At 49.2% G+C, this 18,113-nt stretch overlaps 1 protein-coding gene across 2 annotated transcripts in view; it reads left to right on the plus strand.

Annotated features, from left to right (window-relative positions):
- ROCK1 (Rho associated coiled-coil containing protein kinase 1) overlaps positions 1-18,113 on the plus strand; it is a 1,783,501-nt gene that overhangs the window by 1,241,406 nt on the left and 523,982 nt on the right. For both annotated transcript variants that reach the window (XM_085605798.1, XM_085605799.1), the window contains exon 24: positions 3,078-3,171. In XM_085605798.1, coding sequence (XP_085461924.1) covers positions 3,078-3,171 — 94 coding nt within the window. The remainder of the gene's footprint in view (positions 1-3,077; positions 3,172-18,113) is intronic.

An 18,113-nucleotide genomic window follows, 5' to 3' on the forward strand; every position in this document is an offset into this window, starting at 1 on the left:
GTCACGCCATTCCACATCGGGCAGACCATCACTTTTTTCCACCTCCGCATCCTTCAAGGGAAGAGGAGCGGCTCCACCGTCTGCACCCAAAACGTGCGCTTGCATTCTATCTGCAGCGTACACAGCAGTTCTGGATGATCAACTCTTTGTTGGCTACGTGGGCACCAAAAGAGGTCGGGTGGTGCACAAACGGACCATCTCCTGTGGGACTGCGTGCCCATTCGACCAGGGCAACTGCAGCCACTACTGCCTTGGGATGTGGTGACCCCTTGCAGGATATTTGTCAGACAGCTACGTGGGCCTCGCTGCACACGTTTACCATGCACTACTGCCTTGACAGTCAGGTCCGGAGAGACGGCTTCTTTGGCCGTTCTGTGCTCCGTGTTTTTCTGGTGTAATCTTGTTTGCGGACCCACCACCGGGGTCGGTATTGCTGGGGTATCTACTCTAAGGTAAGGAATCGATCACTAACGTCTCTCTTTCAGATGCACAAGTTACTACTTGTGTAACGATATATCTGTAAGAGACATTAGTTAGTGATAGATTCCTTACCGCCCCACCCATCGTCCCCGTTCTGCGAACTGATTGCTAGGGTTAAGGTCATCCCCTTTTAGGGCCCTAGTTTTGTGCACCAAAGGTCAGTTTCTCGCATGACTGCATTTCGGCGCTGAAAGTTGTGTACAGAACTGACGTCAGCGTGCATGGGTGGCGCCTAAGTAGCCTCCGTGACGTCATCCCGGTGCGCACGACGCCAGTGACGGGTGCTGAGCCGCACGGCGCCACCTACTGGCGCGCAGGGGTACTGCTAAGCAGAAACCTTTCCGGATCTAGTCTGACACCTGGGGAATTTTCTAAGGTAAGGAATCTATCACTAACTAATGTCTCTTACAGATATATCGTTTCACAAGTAGTAACTTGTGCGTTGGTGCGAAGAAAGGTCATGGGGTGCAGAAGTGGACAATCTCCAGACGGTTTGTGCTCTGCATCAAAATCTGCTATGCAGTGGCCAAGAAGCAACCTCCTAAAGGCATATGAGCTCATTCCACGAGACCTAAAGCTGCCACCACTGCATTAGCATGCGGGGTTACGGTCCTGAACATCTGCCAACGTGGGCCTCATTGACCTGTTTACCAAACATTACTGTCTGGACAGTCGGGTCCGTAGACATGGGCACTTTCCCCCACAGTGCTGCAGGATTTCCTTATATGAAATTGGTCTGCAGATCCACCTCCGCTAAGGTATTGCCTGGGTATCTATTCAAAGGTAAGGAGTCTGCGGCTAGAAGTCTCTATCAGATGAAAAGTTACTTACCTTCGGTAACTCCTTATCTGGTAGAAACTATATCTAGCTGCAGATTCCTTACCTACTCACCCTTCCTCCCCACTCTGCGAACAGATTTCTAGGGACAGGGTTCACCCTTTTCAGGGTTCTAGTTTTACACACCACTGGTCCGGGACCTTTATGGATCCGTGCTTCTCGCTTGGAAAGTCATGAAAAGTAACTGATGTCTGCGTGCCTGGGTGGTGCCTTTATAGGTACCACAACATAACTTCCGACGATGGACGCGGGCAGATTGACACCACCTACGGGGGTGCAGGGGTACTGCTCACGTAAGATCTTCTCCAGCCAGTCTGATGCCTGGGGAAATTCAAAGGTAAGGAATCTGCAGCTAGATATTATCTCTACCAGATAAGGCATTACCAAAGGTAAGTAACTTGTTCTTTGAGATGCCATTGAAATTCTGAATTGGTAATTTCTGAATATCTGGAGAAGTTACACAGCCAAGAGCTGCAGAAGGCTTCTGTTTGGCAATATACAGACCAGTAACTCCTTTGAGGGGTTTCTCACCAAAGCTGGTTTAAATAGCAAGCAATGACAGTCAATGTGTCTTGCTTGTATTTTATTGATGTCCCAAAGAAATGTATGCGTGCAAAATGCACAGTAGGCGCAGACTAGAGTACAACGGTAAGAAATGCATTATTCGCCACATTAACAACCCCAAAATGTAAAGTCAGCGGGGCAGTGTAACCATCTGATATACTGTGTTCCTGTATTGATCTCATTAGCGGTCACACCAGTCATATAAATGTCTGTAAGCACACAGAAAATAAGAGTGATGAACAAGCAGCATTTATCATTCAAGAGCAGGAATGAAACTCTTAAAATATGTTGCGTTACTGGACTGCAAAAAACAATTCCTTCACTACCGTTCTGACCAGGCCAAATAGTTCACAGGGTTGATATAGCTGGTTTAACAGAATCTAAATTTCATTGACATTACCATTCTCATACTTTTGTGATTCTCATAGCGTCACTTCATTTCTCCTACAAAACAAAATAATGCACTTTGCTATCGAAAACTAGGAAACATAGGGAACACCTTTTTAAGGTATCGCCAGCTTTATTTGTGCGCCAGATATATCAGTATTACAGAAGGGTTAGCACAATCATTTGCGGCCTGTCCTGTAAAACAACTGTGCCCTCGGGGCACAGAAATCTGGTGCACATGACTGTTTCTTCTCCAGGGCACTGTCTGTAATGTGGCCTCTAATGTTAAGTGTATTTGGCAGAGATTGCTTGTAAGTACCCTCTAGTTCTGGACTTGAAGCAATATCTAGTAGTTTTTCCAGGAATGTTGTGGCATTGGCTTGAAATGGTGTGGCCCTTCATGCAGCTTCTAGTGTTGTGCATTTTGTTGCGTTGTCTCCCTTCAGCAGTGCCCCAGATGCTGCGAGCATAAGCATCAATATAGTATATGAATATTTTCAAAGACTTCTCTGCTCCACCAACACCTGTCAATTAAAAACCATGATCTTGACATATATTGATAGGGAAAGTAGGATTTTCCTCAGGCACTGATTCATCAACTTATCAAGGTAAGACTGAAAAGGTGGAAGAAAGAAGGTGGCCTCTATGATTCAATGGTGTGGGCAGTTTTTTATTGTAAGTATATTTTTTTGATATAAATATATTAATAATGCACATTTTTTTAAAATAGCTTACTATTGCAAGTTGGCACATGATACACAGTAACATTCAGTTCAGTGAAGCTGTTGTTTTTCTTTGCCCATATTTAGCTGGAGGAAACAACTAGTATGTTAACCAAAGATGTTCAAACACTAACAAAAGAAAACGCATTGCTTCTTGAAAAGGCAAGAAAAGTTGAAGAAGGTAAATTTGCTAATGTTTGCAAGATATTCTCATTTAAATTAACAGTATTTGAGATATTTATCTTTCTGTTGCTGTACATTAAAGTATGTGTACTTCTATGACCTCTTTCTTAGTCTTACACAGCAGATACTGTACCAACTAGTGGCCCAGCTGTGCCCAAGCCTCATCATTCATACACATGAACCCAGGAGCTGTTCCAGCTTTGTCTATTTCCCTTTCAGTAATTTCTCTTCTCTCTTTCATGCTGCCTTCAAGGTTTTGCTTCAAAAGACTCCAATTTTGTTTTCAAAGGATGTGTTGCACCAAGCAATGTGCAGTACCTGACCCATGCAGAGATACTATGTGCCTGTTTGGCAAACAGCCATCCAGTTTTTACCTACTATCAGTGTGTTTCTACCTTGCCTCCCCAAAATCAAACTTGCTCCAGAATATGCAACCTGAAAAAAACCAAAGCATACTTTCTTCAAGCTATCTTAGGTCCCCTGTGTGGATAAACTTTAGTTTCTGATAGATCCTGCTTACCACAGATTCTTCACCTTCAGAGTATGATCCATGCACCAAACAGTATCTGGAAAACTTTTCCCCCCCAGCAATAGCTCTCTGGCACCCTTAGATCACGCCAGGCACCCCTATTTGAGGTTGCTGCAGAGGCCCATAAGCCACTTTAGTTTGCTATCCCAAGCTCATGCGTGGCCGTTAGAAGGAAGCATAGAGCATTTCCTTTCTGGCTGGAGAATTATCAGGTGGGTCTTAAAAATTATTTAAACGGGCCAGTCCTTGCTCTTCATGTCCTCCCCACCCACCTTCCTTCTTCTCCAGATCAACTTTCAGAGGAGCACTGCAATCGTGATGCAGGAGATCAACTGTGTATTGTCCAAGGGTGCCATTGAGTAGGTACCAGACTCTGAGAAGGATGAAAAGGGCTCCCTGTGCCAAACTACGAGACCGCAGGCCTATTTTGTACCTCTGCCTCCTGAACTTCTTTCTGAGGAAGGATAAGTTCAAAATGCTCACTCAGGCTCAGATCCTGTTTGCTCAGGATACAGGAGACTGGATAGTATTCTTGGACTTGGAGGACACATTTCCACATACCTATACTGCAGTCCCACTGATGTTACCTGTAGTTCCAGCTAGAACAGCAACACTTTCAGTTAACAGTGCTCCCTTTTTACATCTCAGGTGTTCACAAACGTGATGGCGGTGGTGATCTTCAAAGATTTGGATTATGCATATGTTCGAGGCATATGAGCTGCAGATTACACACTTGTGCATAGATCGCCATCTGGTGTTGGGCCCGGATGTTTGCAGTTTGTTTTTCCTCTTGGAAAGTCTTTGGAAGTCACGAGTTCGGTGACTCCTCCCTTGGATCGTATTGCACATGGGCTTCGGCTCCATCCTCAGATTGTTTTTTTCCGCCATCGGGCTCGGATGTAATCTTCGCGCTCTGGTTCCGAACAGCTTCCAGTTCGACAACCCACGCGCAATCCTCAACCCAATTCGCGGTATTGTTTTCGATCGCGATCTCCCCACTCTACGCGCCTCTAATCGGCAAGACCTTCGGTTCCAGTCGCTGACGGCGGCCTTCGGGCCTACCCAAGCTCCGGTCCTGGCTAATGGAAAGGACTCCATTTAAAAAGTGTCCTCGGTGGGTCAAAATTCCCCCACACCGATCTCCACGAGGTGTGCAACCTCTGCCTCTCCCCAGAACACGAGGCTCGAGACTGTCCGGCGTGTAAATCCTTCCGGTCCAAGAAAACGATTCGGGACCGAAGAGCCAGAAGAACCATGGCACACTCTTCAACGGCGATCCCGGATGACATCTTCGGGGAAGGCGTCGACACTCCAGAAGAACACCACACCGACGAGGGAGTCGTCAGAGCCTCCGAAGCAGACAATTCAGATGTGGAGGACATCACTCCGGCACAGAGGGTCGTGAGTACTACTCTACCCCCCCCCCCCCCCCCACCCCACACCCTCGCCGGCACCGATAAAGGCATCGGTCACGCCTTCGGGCCTAAGCAAGACCAAAGACACTGCTTCCCACACCGCACTTTTGGGGCCTGTAAAGAAGCCAATTACGCCTTCAGGCGGCTCGGGCTCGAGCTAGTCCACCGTCGGAGCCGATAAACACCCTTCGGCACTGAAAAAGAAACCGGCCTCCATCTCGACACCTAGCCCCACAGCGAAACACTCGGGGTCGAGACCCAGCTCCTTGGCACCGACCCCATCCTCGGTGCCGACACAAGCCCACAAGACCACCGGCACCGACATTTCGAAGCTGAAATCTCGGCGTCTACGAAACAACTGGAGCTTCCCAAGCATGGTTCCAAACAACGAACCAGCACCGACAAGCCTAAAAAATCCACGGCCCGACGCCTTCAGCGCCGACGGACCAACCAACCTCTCCAGGACTATTTACACCGGATCCCTTACAAAAAACATTAACTAAGGATCCCAAAACTGGACATTTAATGCTCTCTATCAAAAAGAGACAGTTAGACAAACCTGCTCCGCCTCCACCTCCAAAAAGGAAGGACTCTGCTACCTCCCCTTTCAGACTACCTTCCCCCACCTCCACCACCTCCTCCACCTCCTCCACCTTCGCCACCCCCACCTCATCATTCCCCCGCTCCATTCCCGGATGATGATGATCAAGGGGATCCATACGACGACATAGGGGATGTACCCCGAGATATTCCTACAGGGGACCCCACTCCCACAGGATCCCCAGACCCATGGGACGATTATAATATCCCTGATGTCCCCAACGTCCCACAAGACGATCTTTACCCTTCCAGACCTTCTCCACCAGAAGACTCCTTGGGGTTCAATCATTTATTGCAAAGGGCGGCACACTACCACGGGGTAGATTTACATACCGACCTAGTGGAGGAGGATTTCCTCCTAGATACATTTGACACCACTCATAGGACCACCTCCATATTGCCTATGCTAAAAGGTGTTCTAAAACATGCGCATGAGGTCTTTAAGGACCCAGTCAGGGCCAGGGTCATTAACCAGCGCATTGAGAAAAAATATAAAGCCGCCCCAACAGACCCCTCCTACTTCAGAGGGCCAGCTCCACTAGATTCCTTGGTGGTATCCACAGCACGGAAAAGGGCCAACTCCCAGGCGTCAGGTGACGCACCACCACCTGACAAAGAGTCTAAACTCTTGGACGCATCAGGCAAGCGTACTGCATCTCAAGCGGCCAATATATGGCGTATCGTCAATACACAAGCACTACTAGCGAGATATGACAGGGCCCATTATGACATGTTAGAAGCCATAATGCACCATCTCCCTGATAAATACAAAGCTAGGGCCAATGAGCTAATTGAGGAGGGCAAAACAATTACCAATACCTCCATACGTTGTGCCTTAGATGCAGCAGACACAGCCTCTAAGGCTATCAATACTAGTATCCTCCTCCTCAGTCGCCATGCCTGGCTCAGGATATCGGGGTTTAAACCGGAGGTACAAGCTTCCATCCTCAACCATCCCTTTGACCAGGAACATCTGTTTGGCCCCAAAGTGTATGACGCCCTAGAGAAAATGAAAAAGGACACTGACACGGCAAAATCCATGGGAGCCTTACACCCTCCCAGACGCTCCTTTTGCCGCTCTTCCTTTCGGAGCACATCCAGAGGCTACGCCTCAGACACCGCTCCCACTTCATACAAATCCCCTACTCAGTCCACCTTTATAAGGGGTTACCAAAGAGGCGGCTACAGGGGCAACAATAACAAAGGCAGAGGCAAAACAAACCCAGCCCGCTCTGCCACCGCGCCTCCCCAATGACTTTCCTCCACTTCCCCCAGACCATCACACTCCGGTCGGGGCTGACTCCAACATTTCCTTCCGGTCTGGAGTACCATCTCCTCAGACAAATGGGTTACACAAATAATTCGGTCAGGCTACTGCCTAGAACTAACATCTACTCCCCCAAACATTCCACCCACACAATGCCCGATGTCACCAGAACATCTGCGGCTACTCAAACAGGAGGTAATCTCCCTCCTAGACAAAGAGGCAATAGAACACGTTCCAACCAACCCATAAAATATAGGGGTCTACTCCCTGTATTTTCTCATACCAAAAAGGGACGAGACTCTACGGCCCATCCTAGACCTTCGGCCCTTAAACACATACATACACTCAGACCACTTTCATATGGTGACGCTTCAGCAGGTACTTCCGCTACTTTCCCAAAACGACTTCCTCACCACTTTGGACCTAAAAGACGCTTACTTCCACATTCCAGTGCACAAGGCCCACAGGAAGTACCTCAGATTTGTAGTGGACGGCCAACACTACCAATTCAAAGTGCTCCCGTTCGGAGTCACAACCGCACCAAGAGTATTCACCAAGTGCCTAGCAGTGGTGGCAGCACATCTGCGAAGACAACAGATTCATGTCTTCCCATACCTAGACGACTGGCTGATAAAAGCCAGTTCATGCAATCAGTGTGTACAACATACACACACACACCACCATCCAGCTACTTCATCAGCTGGGCTTCACGGTAAACCACGAAAAGTCCCATCTCCCACCATCCCACATAAAACAATATCTAGGTGCCACTATAGACACCTTAAAAGCGCTCGCCTACCCCAATCCTGCCAGGATTGCAAGCATTCAGGCTCTACGCGCAAAATTCATAGCACAACACTCCCTTCCAGCTCAGGTGTTCATGCAACTAATAGGGATGATGGCCTCTTGCATCTTCATAGTACCTCATGCAAGACTCGAGATGCGTCCTCTCCAAGAGTGCTTAGCGCACCAATGGAACCAGGCCCAGGGTCAATTAACAGATCTGGTGTTGGTAGACGGTCGTACCCATCGCTCTCTGCAGTGGTGTGGACCACCACAAATCTTTCCAAAGGTCGACCGTTCCTGGACCCGGTTCCACAGATAGTACTAACAGACGCATCGCTCTCCGGCTGGGGAGCTCATCTATTACATCTCACCATACAAGGCAAATGGACACCTCAACAAAAGCTACTCCATATCAACCATCTGGAGTTACTAGCGATCTTCCTAGCCCTAAAATCTTTTCAGACACAAATTTTGGGCAAAGCAGTCCTAATTCGCACAGACAACATGACAGCCATGTATTATACTCAAAAACAAGGCGGCACACACTCTCCACAGCTCTCTCAATTAGCACAGAGCATATGGAGATGGGCCATACCCCGGAAAATCTTTCTCCTAGCCCAACATGTCCCAGGAGTACAAAACACTATAGCAGGTCTACTCAGCAGACAAACACAACAATTCCACGAGTGGGAATTTCACCCGCAAGTTCTTCACCCATACTTTCAAATGTGGGGGCATCCACAGATAGACCTCTTTGCCACCCACGAAAACAAAAAATGCCCAAGCTTCGCCGCCAGATACCCACACCCATTGTCCAAAGGCAATGCGATATGGATGAACTGGTCAGGCAGATTTGCGTACGCTTTTCCGCCTCTCCCACTCATTCCACTAGTAGTGCACAAACTACAACAGCACTCCCTCATACTAATATTAGTAGCGCCAACTTGGGCCAGACAACCGTGGTACACCACACTGCTGGAACTATCGGTAGTACCGCATCAAAAATTACGCCTCTCTCCTCACCTCTTAACCCAGAACAATGGAGAGATCAAACACCCGGACCCAGCTCAGCTCAACCTTGCGATCTGGCTCCTGAAATCCTAGAATTCGGGTACCTAAATCTTCCCCCTGACTGTATGAACGTCATCAAAGAAGCTAGGTGCCCTACCACTAGAGCGTGCTACGCCGCCAAGTGGAAACGTTTTGGTATCTATTGTCATAACAACACCATCAATCCACTAGATGTGTCCATTCAACACATCATAGGCTACTTACTCCACCTACAAAGGTGCAATCTAGCCTATACGTCCATTCGTCTACACCTCGCAGCCATAGTAGCTTACCTACAAAACAGGCAACATCTCTCACTCTTTCGAGTACCTGCCATTAAAGCCTTCATGGAAGGCCTTAAAAGAATAATTCCCCCCAGAGTGCCACCCTCACCTGTGTGGAACCTAAATATCGTTCTCACCAGACTAATGGGACCTCCTTTTGAACCCCTACACAAATGTGAACTTCAATTCCTAACATGGAAAACCGCTTGTAGCCATCACTTCCCTCAGAAGGGTCAGTGAGATACAAGCATTTACTATTCAAGAACCTTTTCTACAAATGCACCATAACCCCTTCCATGCGCGGGGAATTCCCGCGCCGTGCGGGCGTTTTTATTAGTGGGCAGGGATTCTGACGGCCGGGAGCCGTCGTGCGCACACGCCCACCGTGACACATGACGGCTCCCGGCCGTCCTGCGCATGGAAGAGGATAATAAGGTGGTTCTCCGTACCAACCCAAAATTCCTCCCCAAAGTCATTTCTCCTTTTCACCTAAAGCAATCTGTAGAACTACCAGTATTCTTCTCGCAACCACAAACTGTTGCAGAAAGAGCTCTTCACACACTAGATGTCAAACAAGCCTTACTCTACTACATCGAGAGAACACAACCTTTCCGTAAGACCAAACAGCTGTTTCTCTTTCTCTCCACCACACAAGGGCAACCCCATCTCCAAGTCGGGGATAGCTAGGTGGTTTGTCAAATGTATTCAAATTTGCTACCATAAAGCAAAACGAACGCTATCTGTTTCCCCTAAAGCCCACTCTACACGTAAAATAGGGGCTTCAATGGCTTGAATACCATTAAATGATATCTGCAAAGCAGCTACATGGTCAACACCGCACACTTTCACCAAACACTATTGTGTAGATGTGCAAACTAAGCAACAAGCTAGTGTGGGCCAGGCGGTACTCAAAACATTATTTCAAACCACTGCAACAGATACCGGTGGTCGCCGCTAAGGTTGGGAACTGCTATATAATCTATGCACAAGTGTGTAATCTGCAGCTCATATGCCTCGAACGGAATATGCTACTTACCAGTATGCATCTGTTCTTGGCATATAGACCTGCAGATCTACACACGCCCACCCGCCTCCCCGGCTACCTGTATCTGTTCCAGCCTATCTTATTTAGATAACACACACATGGGCATCTTCACTGTTATTACTACGCTCCATTTTTCCCTGCTGGCGATAAACAATCTGAGGATGGAGCCGAAGCCCATGCGCAATATGATCCAAGGGAGGAGTCACCAAACTCGTGACTTCCAAAGACTTTCCAAGAGGAAAAACAAACTGCAAACATCTGGGCCCAACACCAGATGGCGATCTATGCACAAGTGTGTAGATCTGCAGCTCTACATGCCAAAAACGGATGCATACTGGTAAGTAGCATATTCCTTCCATAACTCCACAACTGACGGCTGAAAGTAGGCATTTCACAGGTAAGTCATAGACCTCCTCCGAACTCCTGATGTCGTGGGTTTAACCATTAACAGTCCAAAGTCCCACCGGAGCCCCAGGCAGAGGATACCATTCTTAGGGCAATTTTAGACACAGAGACATTCAAGGCCTTATCTCCACCTCAACCAGTCCAGGATGTCATCCCTATTGGATGTTTTAGGTTCGGTCCTTGGTTTTGGTGAAGATGGATCTGAGGCTTCTTAATCTCCTGGCCTCTTATAACCTTCTTAACCCTAACACCAGGTGGCATAGCACATGCAGACCCTGCAGTGAACCCTCAAGTCAACAGAAGGCCCGACATGAGGGCTACCTTTTTTACTCCATTAAGGTCTCGACGGAGATGGCAGATGATTTGCAATGGTGGCTGACGGATGCTAACCTGACCTCTGTCTTGCCACTCTCCTTTCACCACCAGAGCTCACAGTGGTGACAGGCGCATTGCTGCTGGGGTTGGGGTGAAGGGTTCATCTGGGAGAGGTGGTTATCAGAGGCCTCTGGTCTCCAGTGGAGAACGAGCTCCACATCATCCTTTTGGTGCTCTGTCGATCCATGTGGTGCACATAACACCAGCCCCTTACAAGCCAAACTTGTAATGTTCCTTTGTTTGTTCTTTGGTTAACCCACTAATGTCTTATGGTCTGCATTGTGACAGGCTATGTTTTTTTAACCCTTTAGGCCTTTCTGTGCTTACATGACAAACCATCTTTGAGTCACAGGTTGCGATGCATTCTTTTTTATGCCTCAATGGGACCTGAACTTGTTTTTGACTTTTCTCATGTGCAGGCTCTCCGAGCCTGTGCAAAACTCTTCCTTCAGCATCTAAACACTCAAAATAATCTTCCTCTTTGCTTATAATTATGTCTGAACGCCATGTGAGAGAACTGCAGGTGCTTTCATTGCAGCTGCTCTACCTCACATTTTATCTTGGCAACTTAGTATTGAGGACTTGAGTTATCTTGCTCCTGAAGGTTGTGTCTCCCTTCCATGTTGGCCAGTTGATCTCTATATTTTTTCTGTGCCTCACCCCAATGAATGTGGAAGAGAGACTTCACTGCATTGACCATAAGCGAGTGCTGAGCTTTTGCATCAATCGCTCATCGCACAGATGACAAGCTCTATGTGGGATTTTCTGCAGCATAGAAGGGCAAGTCTGCAGTCTGTTCACCCTAAGTGGCCAAGGGTGTGCCCAGACGTGGGTCCCTTGCTCACTGTGCCTGGCTGATGAGGGGTGATAGTCCACAACCAGTCCCAGGATGCTTTTTTTCTTTCCAGAGAGGACCAGGCCTGCAAGTTCGGGCTGGTGTGTTCCCATGAGGAGCTGGGTCAAGACTAATTTGCATATGGCTGGGTCCAAACCGGGGTGGCATTAGTGAGCAAAAGAATGATGGATTTGACCCAGATCTCTTGACTGGGGTTGAGTGGTTGAAAAGTTCCAACACTCAGTCCATCATCTTGTTGTGTTTGGAACATAGATGAGAGACAGTGCAGCTTATTATTTCTCATGTATTTATAATCAGCTGAACTTCCACACATTATTTAGATTGTTGTACCGAGTTCTCTTGCTTGAGTATACAATACCTGCACAGCAGCTAACCTTTTTAAAAGATCAAAGACTTGTCACCGCTATATTCGTTCCTGGAGTATAAATCACAGGAAACTTGGCGGAGACATTTTCCTTGAAAGCTGAACTTAGAACAATCTGTCAAGATCTGGATTGTTCCGTACTGATGCTACATAGTTATCATGAAGGTAGAGCGTATGTTGCAGAGTGAAAAAACAAACTCCGCTCATTACATGGGCAGCTGGGAGGTGCTCGTGCCATAAAAGAACAGTAAGACTATGGTGATTAATTTTTTAGGGTGCAATATTCCGATGAGCAATGTTAAGCTGCAAAATGATTTTAACTCTCCAGGTGAAGTAGGAGTCCGAAGGTGTGCCAAAGAATGAGTCACTGAATGCCTCCATTCTCCCTCAAAAAACTGTGTGGCACCATAGATGTTTGCTGCAAACTTTTCTCAAGGAACACATAATCCACAGAAAGTTGAAAGTAGTCCTTGGGCAAATGATTTGCCTTTTTAACTTTAAATCCAGCATCTTCAGTGAAAGAAGGAAATCTGATAGAGACTTCTAGCTGCATACTCCTTACCATAGAATTATCCCCAAACGTCAGACTGGATTTTTTTGGTGGGCAGTAACCCAGTGCGCTTTTAGGTAGCATATTTTGACTTTGCATGGCGTCGTCAGTCATCTACGCCAGAAGTAACATGCGCGGTGCCTGTATAGGCGCCACCCCAGGATGCTAACGTCTGTTCTTTTCTTTCCACGCCAGTCAGCACAAATTCCGAGAGAACTGCCCGTCACTTTTTGACTGAACTTTTTTGGAACTTTTGTTGAAGCCTTTTTCGAGACTTATCGCCTTTTGTGGCAGGGATGTCCACAAGGAAGGATGGATTCAAGCCCTGCAGTGCCTGACTCTGACAAATATCGGTGATGGACACGCACCTCATCTCTGTATGGAGCCTTGAGTGCAACCATGATGCCGAGACCTGTATCGATTGTCGTGCTATGTACCCCAAGGCCTTGAGGAAACAATTCCTCAGGCTCCTTGCCGCTCGACGTGCGACACCACGATGGTCTTGATTCTGCTCAAGAGGAATCTACCGGAGCAATATATCTATCACAGTCTAAGTTATCCCTCTCCAGTAAGTCCCACAAGAAGATAAAGAGCAAGAAGTCAAAGAGGTCTTTGACTTCACCCCATCTGCTGAAGTAATCCGACGAGACAAGGGAGCTTCATCACTCAGGGCCTGGATCTGTGGTTAAGCCTGTGCCCTGGCGTCTCCGTGCCTCCCCAATGTTTATAGCGCAACCCCTGCCCAACTCTGAGAATTCGATGAGGCCGTGCACCTCCTATTTGGGCAGTCCTTCCATGCTGGCGCTCAATTTCAGCAGTTATGCGTGCTGAAGTTCTAAAGGCATCTCTCTCGAAGATGCTTATAGTCTTGAGTGGAGCTCAGGCCTCATGTACGCCGTTCCACCAATACCACTCCTGCCCACAGTTTTTAAGATCATTAGGAATGACAGGGCTCCAGTCATCCTTTGGGCTCCGGACTGGGCTCGAAGAGTTTGATATCCCGAGTTGATGAACATGGCCATCGGCCCTCCGTTCAGTCTGCCTCTTCAGGAGGATCTTTTGTTGCAGCAGCAAGGAAGGGATCTGAAAGAGACATGTTAGTGATAGATTCCTTACCTTAGAATATCTCTAGGCGTCAGATTGGATCCGGAAAGTTTTCGTCAGCAGTACCCCTGCGCGTCGGTAGGCGTCGTCTTGCGGCTCCGCGTACGTCACTGGCGTCGTATTCGCCAAGATGACATCATCGGAGCTACTTAGATGCGCCCACGCTCGCTGACGTCAGTTCTTTCTTTCTCCGCGCCAGCAAGCGCACATCCGAGAGCGAGCGGTACTCCCAGTTAATATTTTAACTGTATTTCTGAGACTTGTTTTTCTTGCTTTGTCGAGTACTCGACTTCTGGTGCAGTAGAGATGCCCGAATTTAAATCCTGTAGGGACTGCCGTCGGAACATTATAATGGTTCGGTTGAGGGTTTATATTGGGACAGGAAGAATTGGCGCTCAACAAGTTCGCAATGGAGTGTGAGATCTGAGGAGTAATTGCGGTGCTGCAAGGCCAGGGGGAACAAACCCAAGCAAAAAAACCCTGCGAGAATGTGGGTAGGGACCCACACTGAAAATTATAACCAAGTCTCGCGCACACGTTTATTTTAGGGTGTCGGTTTCAGTGTAAAAACCATTATTTAGGATTATTGCTTGTACACAATTATGAAGTTCAATATCAGGAATGTATTTCAAGTTGAAGTTTCGTCACTCGGGAGTTATCGCGTGACTCTTCAGGGCAACCACTAACCGGAAAATGAGACGGAGCAGTCTCCCATCAGACCTGTAGATACGGTCCACCCGTAGGACGGACTTACACGTCCTCCTACTTCTCACACAAAACGGAGCATTTGGGGAGAGCAACGGACCTGTCCTCCCCCTACACCTCTCGTGGCATTTCCACGTACCACTCATAAGAATTTAACCCGTTTCATAGACCGGGTTGGAATTATCACCAGTCCAGCGACATTTCGCACAGCCGTGTTTTCCTCTCCAACAGCCCTGAAGAGTCACGGGATAACTCCCGAGTGACGAAACACGTGTTGGCTGGTTTTTCTTTCTGTATCTATTTGAGGAAACGTGATATAAACTTCAACTTGAAAGACATTCCTGATGTTGACCTTCATAATTTTGTACAAGCAATAATCCTAAATGATGGTTTTTACACTGAAACTACCGTCGGAACATGTCGGTGGCGGACCCGCATGACGTGTGTCTCTTCTGAAGGGGAGTACTGGGGGGGGGGTCTGAGGACCCTCTCGCAGCTCAATTTGAGGATGAACCTGAGTGGGAGGTGATATGGAAGGTCCAGGCGATCTGGATTTCTCTCCGCACAAGGGTACACTGTCCTTTTCTTCCGTAGCTACGGAGGAGGTTGGGACTTTTTCTGTGATGTTGCGTAGGGCTGCTGAGGCTCTTAACCTCATTCGCACTTCCGTGCCTATCAGGACCAATCTCCTGACTGAGGTGCTGCAGCCGGTGACCTCCTCGGCGTAGCCGCTACTGCCCTTTAATGACGCGCTTACAGACATTCTGTAAAGCACCTAGACCAAGCCTAACACAGAGGTTCCTGTGGATAGGAGTGTGGCACGATGCCATCGCCTGGGCGACCCCAGTTTTCTCACGCAACACCCAATGCCTGAGAGTCTGGTTGTCCAGTCCTCTGCCTCTCTGAGCGCATTCCTCACCTCTGGACAAAGAATCTAAAAAACTTGAGCAGTTTGGGAAAAATATTGTCACCTCTGCCAGTTCGGGTTGCGAGCGGTAAATATTGCATGCCTGTTGGGCCGCTGTTCCCACTCTGTGTGGGTCACTGTATTACAGGTGCTGCCTCAGTGTCCAGTGGAAGCTCGAGTGGTGCTCTTCCAAGCCATTACCGAGGGGAGAGATGCTGCAAAATTCACTATCTGTTGTGGCCTTGACACAGCCGACTCCCTCGGCAGAGCAATTTCCACAAAAGTGGCGCTACGCCGTTACGCCTGGCTCAGGACAACTGGCTTCTCCGGGGATGTCCAGAACACTTTGTTGGACATGCCCTTTGATGGCACACGCCTCTTTGGTGACAAAGCGGATAGCACTTTGGAATGATTTAAAGACTCCTGAGCTACAGCCCAGTCCTTGGGTCTTGCCACCACGCGCGCTCACTTGAGGTCTGCCTTTCGCTCCTTTTGAGGTCAGGGACGAGGCGCTCATAAGCGTTTCTTTCAGAGCCGCCGGCCTGCGCAGCCACAGTCTCAGCGCAGCCGCGGTCGGGGGGCCTGTCAAAGTGGGGCACGGGGCCAGCGGACAGGTCAATCCACCACCGCCCCTGCTACCACTGCCTCAAAGGCTTCCTAGTCCGGGGTTTCAGGCCCACCAAATGCCAGTGGCTGGCAGGATTCGCCTTCACCTCCCCCACTGGCGCACCATCACTTTGGACAGGTGGGTTCTGCAGATAGTCCGACGGGGCTAAACCCTCTCTTTCAAGACTACTCCTCCAGCCATGCTGCCTCAGTACCACCGCATGTCGGGGATCACTTGGCGCTTCTCCAGCAGGAAGTTGCGGCCCTCTTGGCCAAGGAGGCCATCGAGCACGTTCCGACGCCAGAAGTAGGTCGTGGTTGTTACTCCCACTACTTCCTGGTTCCAAAGAAGGACAAGGGCCTGCATCCTATCTTAGACCTCCGGAACGTCAATCGCTTCCTCCGGAAGGAGAAGTTCAAGATGCTCACGCTTGCTCAGGTCTGGTCTGCCCTAGACCCGCAAGACTAGATGGTAGCGTTGGACTTGCAGGATGCTTATTTTCATATCCCCATCCTGCCGGCCCACCCTGCGGTTCACGGTGGGCCACGAGCACTTTCAGTTCACCGTGCTCCCTTTCGGCCTTACCAGCACCCCTCGGGTGTTCACGAAAGTGATGGCGGTGGTCGCAGCTCATCTGCGCAGATCAGGGGTCTTAGTCTTCCCCTATCTGGACGACTGGCTGTTGAAGGCGGGTTCGCCCCAGGCAGTCTTCTCCCTCCTCCAGACTACGGCCGACCTCCTGCATTCGCTGGGGTTCTCCATCAACGTGACGAAGTCGCATCTGATTCCCTCTCAGAAGCTCCTCTTCATCGGAGCGGTTATGGACACGGCACAATTTTGGGTTTATCCTCCCAAACAGCAAGTCCAGGACATTCGGGCTATGATTCCCATCTTTCAGCCCTGGTCCTGGGGTTCGGTCAAGAAGACCCTGAGGCTGCTGGGCCTCATGGCCTCATAGCCTCCTGCATCCTGCTGATCAACCATGCCAGATGGCATATGTGGGCTCTGCAGTGGAACCTGAAGTTCCAGTGGACGCAGCATCAGGGAAACCTGTCCGAATACGTCCAGATCTCAGAGGGCACTGCACAAGACTTGCAGTGGTGGCTCACGGACCAGCGTTGGGTCAGCGGCAGATCCCTCTCCCTTCCCCAACCGGAGCACACAGTGGTGACGGATGTGTCCCTTCTGGGATGGGGCGGCCACATGGGAGAGGCGGAGATCAGAGGCCTCTGGTCTCCGGCAGAGTCCAAGCTCTATATCAACCTTTTGGAGCTCAGGGCGATCCTACTTGCACTGAAAGCATTCCTTCCCTCTGTCAAGGGGAGGGTAGTGCAGGTGTTCACAGACAACACCACCTCCATGTGGTATTGCAACAAACAAGGCGTGGTAGGGTCGTGGACTCTATAGGAGGCTCTGCGCCTCTGTACATGGCTGCAACGTCAAGGCAGTTCCATGACGGTTCAACACCTGGCAGGTTCCTTGAACGCCAGGGTGGACGAACTCAGCCGCCGGTGTCTGATGGATCACGAATGGCGTCTTCACTCGGAAGTGGCGCAAGGTCTCTTTCAGCACTGGGGAGGACCTTGGTTAGATCTGTTCGCCACCGAAGAGAACGCGTAATGTCAGCAGTTCTGCGCGTTGGAGTTTCCAAGGCGGCACTCACTCGGAGACGCTTTTCGTCGCGAGTGGAGTTGCGGTCTGTTGTACGCCTTTCCGCCTATACCACTTCTACCCAGAGTGTTGAAGAAGATCAGAGGCGACCGGGCCCAAGTCATTCTTGTGGCACCAGACTGGGCTCGAAGAATTTGGTATCCAGAGCTACTCAGTATGAGCGTGGATCCCCCGATCTGACTGCCTCTTCAGGAGGATCTTCTGTCGCAGCAACAGGGGACGGTCCTCCACCCGAACCTGTCCAGCCTCCACCTCCTTGTGTGGAGATTGAGCGGCGACTGTTGATTCCATTTGACTTGCCTCCTGAGGTCTGTAATGTGATTCTGGCAGCCAGGCGTCCCTCAACTAAATCTGTGTATGCCTGTCGGTGGAACATGTTAGTGGCATGGTGCACAGCGAAAGCTGTAGATCCCCTTTCTG

Source organism: Triturus cristatus, chromosome 5_1, assembly GCF_964204655.1.
Source record: "Triturus cristatus chromosome 5_1, aTriCri1.1, whole genome shotgun sequence".
Taxonomy (NCBI): Eukaryota; Metazoa; Chordata; class Amphibia; order Caudata; family Salamandridae; genus Triturus; species Triturus cristatus.